At 40.6% G+C, this 4,571-nt stretch overlaps 1 protein-coding gene across 1 annotated transcript; it reads left to right on the top strand.

Annotated features, from left to right (window-relative positions):
* Positions 1 to 282: 282 nt before the first annotated feature.
* Positions 283 to 3,528, top strand: LOC140126103 (D-dopachrome decarboxylase-B-like). The gene is made up of 3 exons (XM_072145216.1): positions 283 to 488; positions 1,165 to 1,340; positions 2,751 to 3,528. The coding sequence occupies exons 1-3, from the start codon at positions 381 to 383 to the stop codon at positions 2,821 to 2,823; spliced, it is 357 nt and encodes a 118-aa protein (XP_072001317.1). The 5' UTR covers positions 283 to 380; the 3' UTR covers positions 2,824 to 3,528.
* The last annotated feature ends 1,043 nt before the right edge of the window (positions 3,529 to 4,571 follow it).

Consider the following 4,571-nt stretch of genomic DNA (forward strand, 5'->3'; position numbering starts at 1 on the left):
TCATTATTAAAAAGTCAAAAGATCAGTCTTGTTGTAGTCACACAAGCAAACAACAGTCTACATTCACTACAATTTCTCTCTTGTCTGCTATTCATGGGCAATTTGATTCCCTGGTCTGCGTCTTGAAAGCATTGAATCTTGCGAAAAGCTGGTCATGATAGAACTGGTAAACTTTGATGAATTTTGACTAATTTTGACTACATTAAACTGCTTACTAATGTTCTCCTTTTCATGTGTGTGTATCTCTTTAAGAGGAAGCCTGCAGCAGGCGAGAGGCGTATCAGGAATGGACCAATCCGTAGCTTCCAGTCTTTTGTCTGTCCTTTGCTTCATACAAGATCAGCATTCCTTCATCTTGCTGTGTGCAGCCACATCTCAATATGCCTTTCTTGGATTTTGATACTAACCTTTCCCAGGAAGATATAGCAGAAGACTTTGCTGAAAAGCTGTGTTCAGCTGCTGCGTCAATTCTGGGAAAAGATAAGGAAGTAAGTAAAAGGTTGAGCAATGTGACCTGGTATAAACTCACTGGTGTTGTACTTACAACAAACTACAACTTAGATCCCTATGCTTTTGTATTTGAGATTAAAACACTGATTTAGGCCTTGTTCCTAAAATGACTTCTAATCTTCAAAGAAACACTCCAGCAAAAGCAAGTAAGCAAAATGTGGAGAATGTTTTAATAGCGATGCAGCAGTATCTCCCTGCAGAGCACACCAGATCTGCATGTTACTTTTACTGGAGGACATGGTCAAAAGTTAGCATAGCTGAGTAGTGTCAGGTTTCGTCTATGTGCTATTGCCAACATGAAAAACTTGCTCTAGCTCCCTGCAACTTTTCTGTTGAAATGAATTCTAAGCATATGATTACATTATATATAGCTAGCTAGTGTCTGTCATAAAATATGGCTTTTGACACAATTTACCTAATCAGAATTTAATGTATTAGTGTTTTTCTTTTTCTGCAAATATATTGCAGAGTTGCAGTTTTTCTTAGCCTCATGGACACTGAATGGATCTTTCTTATTGTGATCTGTTCGCATGCTATAGACTGCCATTAAAAGCTCTAATAAATTTGTGCTGACCATTAACCTGTCAATTTGTAACATAAACTGTACTGCACCATCAGTTTTATGATGTGACCTGCTTTTATTCATCTCTTCAGAGAGTCAATGCAACTGTGAGATGTGGATTGTCAATGGTGGTAGGTGGCTCATCAGCCCCTTGCGCTCAACTGATCATCTCTTCCATCGGAGTTGTGGGCACTGCAGAACAGAACAAGGAGCACAGTGCTAAGTTCTTTGAGTTTCTAACAAAAGAACTAAATTTGGGAGAAGACAGGTATGAAAAATACTGGGCAAACATACTGGCTGAATTATGTAGTTCATTTATTCTATAGTTATAAGAAGGTCTATGGAGATTATTCAGTTATACACCACAAAAGGAAGCTTATCACTATTTTGAGTAGCATGAAAGGGAACCTGTCACCACACTATCCCACCTCCCATCCCTAAGCCCACAAATATCCACTCCACGATTTGGTACAAGAAGTGGGACTGCTCAACCAAGCAGTGAGGCAACCTCCCCTCCTGACCACTATTTGCCCACTCCATGCATCTGGCTTCCCAGCCCTGCCTCTTAACTGCAACATCATTTTCCGGATATCCAGAGATTTCACGGATGCGCTTGTGATCTCAGAGCTGGCACTGCACGCACTTTGCTAGCTCCACAGGTGCACCGTGCAGGTGCTGCTTTGCATGACATGCTACAAGTTGCGCAAGAACGCCGGATACATAAAGTGGGCAGAGCAAACAGCAGTAAGGAGGCGGTTGTGTCTGGTCGAGGAGCTCCACCTCCTTGACTTCATCTTACAAAAGAATAAAAGAGTATTTTTTTCATTCATGCTAGAAATATGCTAGGAAGACTTCCAGGGGACATACATTTTACATATTAGGGCACATTTACTTACCAGGTCTCCAGAGTTCACCCAAAGTGCCTTTGTCCAGCGATAATACACTGTGTCGCGATTCACTAAGATCGCAAGCCCAATATCGTGCATGTGTTGCTTCCCCGTTCAGGTCTGAAGGAGTTCACCTTCTTCTTCCTGGTGCATGTAAGTGCATTGTCTTGCGACATAATTTGAAAGCTAAATCCCAGACTCAGTCCGAATTAGTCGGATCGTCTGACGGCACCCCCCCCCCCAATATGTGTAGCATGGAAGCCAGCGCAGTTGCGCAACAAAATCATTGCGCGGGACACAATCCCAGCACAGACACCTGTTAAACACCTGTCAAAGCCGTACAATCTCCGAAAATGGTGCAAATTCCACGGAAGTGTGATTCGCAACCCTTAGTAAATAAGCCCCATTTTTTTGGGGCTTAGGGGGAGGGGTTTGGTTATTGTGGTGACAGGTTCCCTTTAAGTGTCCTATACAGTTTAGAGAGTAATCCACAAGACTGTGGGGTGATTATATCCATTTACCAGTTCCAGTTAGGTGGATGGATAAGTGAGAGAAACCAGATAAAATGTATTAGCTGCCACTCTCTCCGCAACTGCACATGCAGGGGTTTAATAAAATATTTTTTAAAAATATGGGTAGCATGGAGTAGAAAGTCATTAAATCGAACACATTTTAGTGTAACATTTTGGCATTAGGTTATGGAGTTCCATATATAGCAATGAGTGTTATTCTGGGATTGTTACTACTATAATGTTATTTTATGTAAATTCTTAATATTCTTGTTTTTAAAGGGTTCTTCTCCGCTTTCACCCTCTGGAGCCTTGGCAGATCGGAAAAAAACGAACAGTTATGACCTTTTTGTGACATCTCACAGTGGAGTCATTTCTTAGAATACATTCCTGCCTCTTCTTTTAATCCAATACAACATCTATCATAAGGAAAATGTGTCCAGAGGATGAATACAGATGATAATAATATCATGTCAAACGAAGTGATAGAACCATCTGCGCTCCACTTATTTCGTGTGCTACGGTCTAGGGATCCAACCCCTCATCAATGTGCTTCAAAATAAACAGTGCAAAACTCTATAATTTCGTTCGTCCTTCATGAACTCTTTGTGCACCAGTATGAGAAGGCAGGTATGAGGGTATTGCGTGGTATGGTGCTGCTGCACTGGTGTATGGATCCATACACCAGTGCAGCAGCACCATACTGCCTGACATTGTTTCACTTTGAATCAATAAAATTCTTGCAACAAATAATACAGTTGTGTACAGTGTATTTTGATAATCGCAGTCACAGGCAACACTTGAGCTGGCCTTGCAGATAAGATATGCATCAGCCATGTGCCACAATCATCTAATGTGTATAACCTGCTGGTGTAGGTGACTGTCAGAGGCTTCATTTTCTGCCATCATTCAGGACGCATTGACTGCTCACCCGAGCTATGAATACGAGTGTATGGGGGAGTGCGGGAGACAGCTGCCAGCTCTATAATTTAATCACTACTGTTTTAAGAATCTAGATGTTGTATAATGGTCCAATAAAAAAAATATAGTTTTGTCTGGATTTCATTTCATCAAGTATAATAATTTGAGAGGAAATTTATGAGAACCATTGTTAAAGATTTATTAACAATTATTTTAAACATTGAAAATGTATAAATCTTTCCATTATGAGTGCATCTATGTGCCCAGTTAAAAAGCGCTTTAAAGCTGGGTTCACATTCTATTTTTAATACCAATAAAGATATATAGGACCACAGTATACTCTAACCAGTAATACTCATAACCACTTCAAATTTTAATATATAATGCAGACTTTATTAATCAATATGGCCATCCAAAAAACATTAAAAACATAGAATAAAATCCACAGGAACAAGAGCGTGGCGATAGTCAGCAATATCCAAATACATAACGAGCATTTACCAAATGCACATAAATAGGTAAAGATACAGTGTACTCAATTTTGGTTGTAATCCAGCACATTACCCACCCGGGTGTTGCATAGTACCAAAATTGCCAGCCTGTAGGTAATGACCACCGCCACAGCACCCCGACGCACGTTTCGCCGGCGCTTCCTCCAGGGGGTGTCTATTTTTGCCATAGGTGGTAAGGATATGTCGGGAGGATTCATGGGGAGAAGTGAACATCGGCAGCTTCCTTTAACTGGATGCTTATGATGTCCATGTTGTTTTCTAAATGATGGCATATTCAGTCATTTGAAGCCAGGGACACACAGCATAGTGCATAATATTTTAAAAATATTAAGGCCCGGGGACACATGGATTTACAATCTAATGTGTTTACACCAAAATCAGTTTCAACTGCAGGTACAGCACAGTAAAATTAATTATTGAGGAGGAATTGCAACACAAATAGGGGCATAACTACAGGGGTTTAATTCATAGCATCTTCTACAGGGGCCCAGTCACCTAAATTGCCTCACTAAAGAATAGAGGATTTGCATTGTTATATGTATAATATGTTATAACAGTGTACATGTCCCACAGTACACAGCTAAGTAGGCAGCTATGAGGAGACATCATGGACAAATGTCTGGGAGGAGGTAGGACTAGGAATCTATCATCTCTTCTTCCCACCTCTACT

This window comes from Engystomops pustulosus, chromosome 1 (assembly GCF_040894005.1).
Source record: "Engystomops pustulosus chromosome 1, aEngPut4.maternal, whole genome shotgun sequence".
Classification (NCBI taxonomy): domain Eukaryota; kingdom Metazoa; phylum Chordata; class Amphibia; order Anura; family Leptodactylidae; genus Engystomops; species Engystomops pustulosus.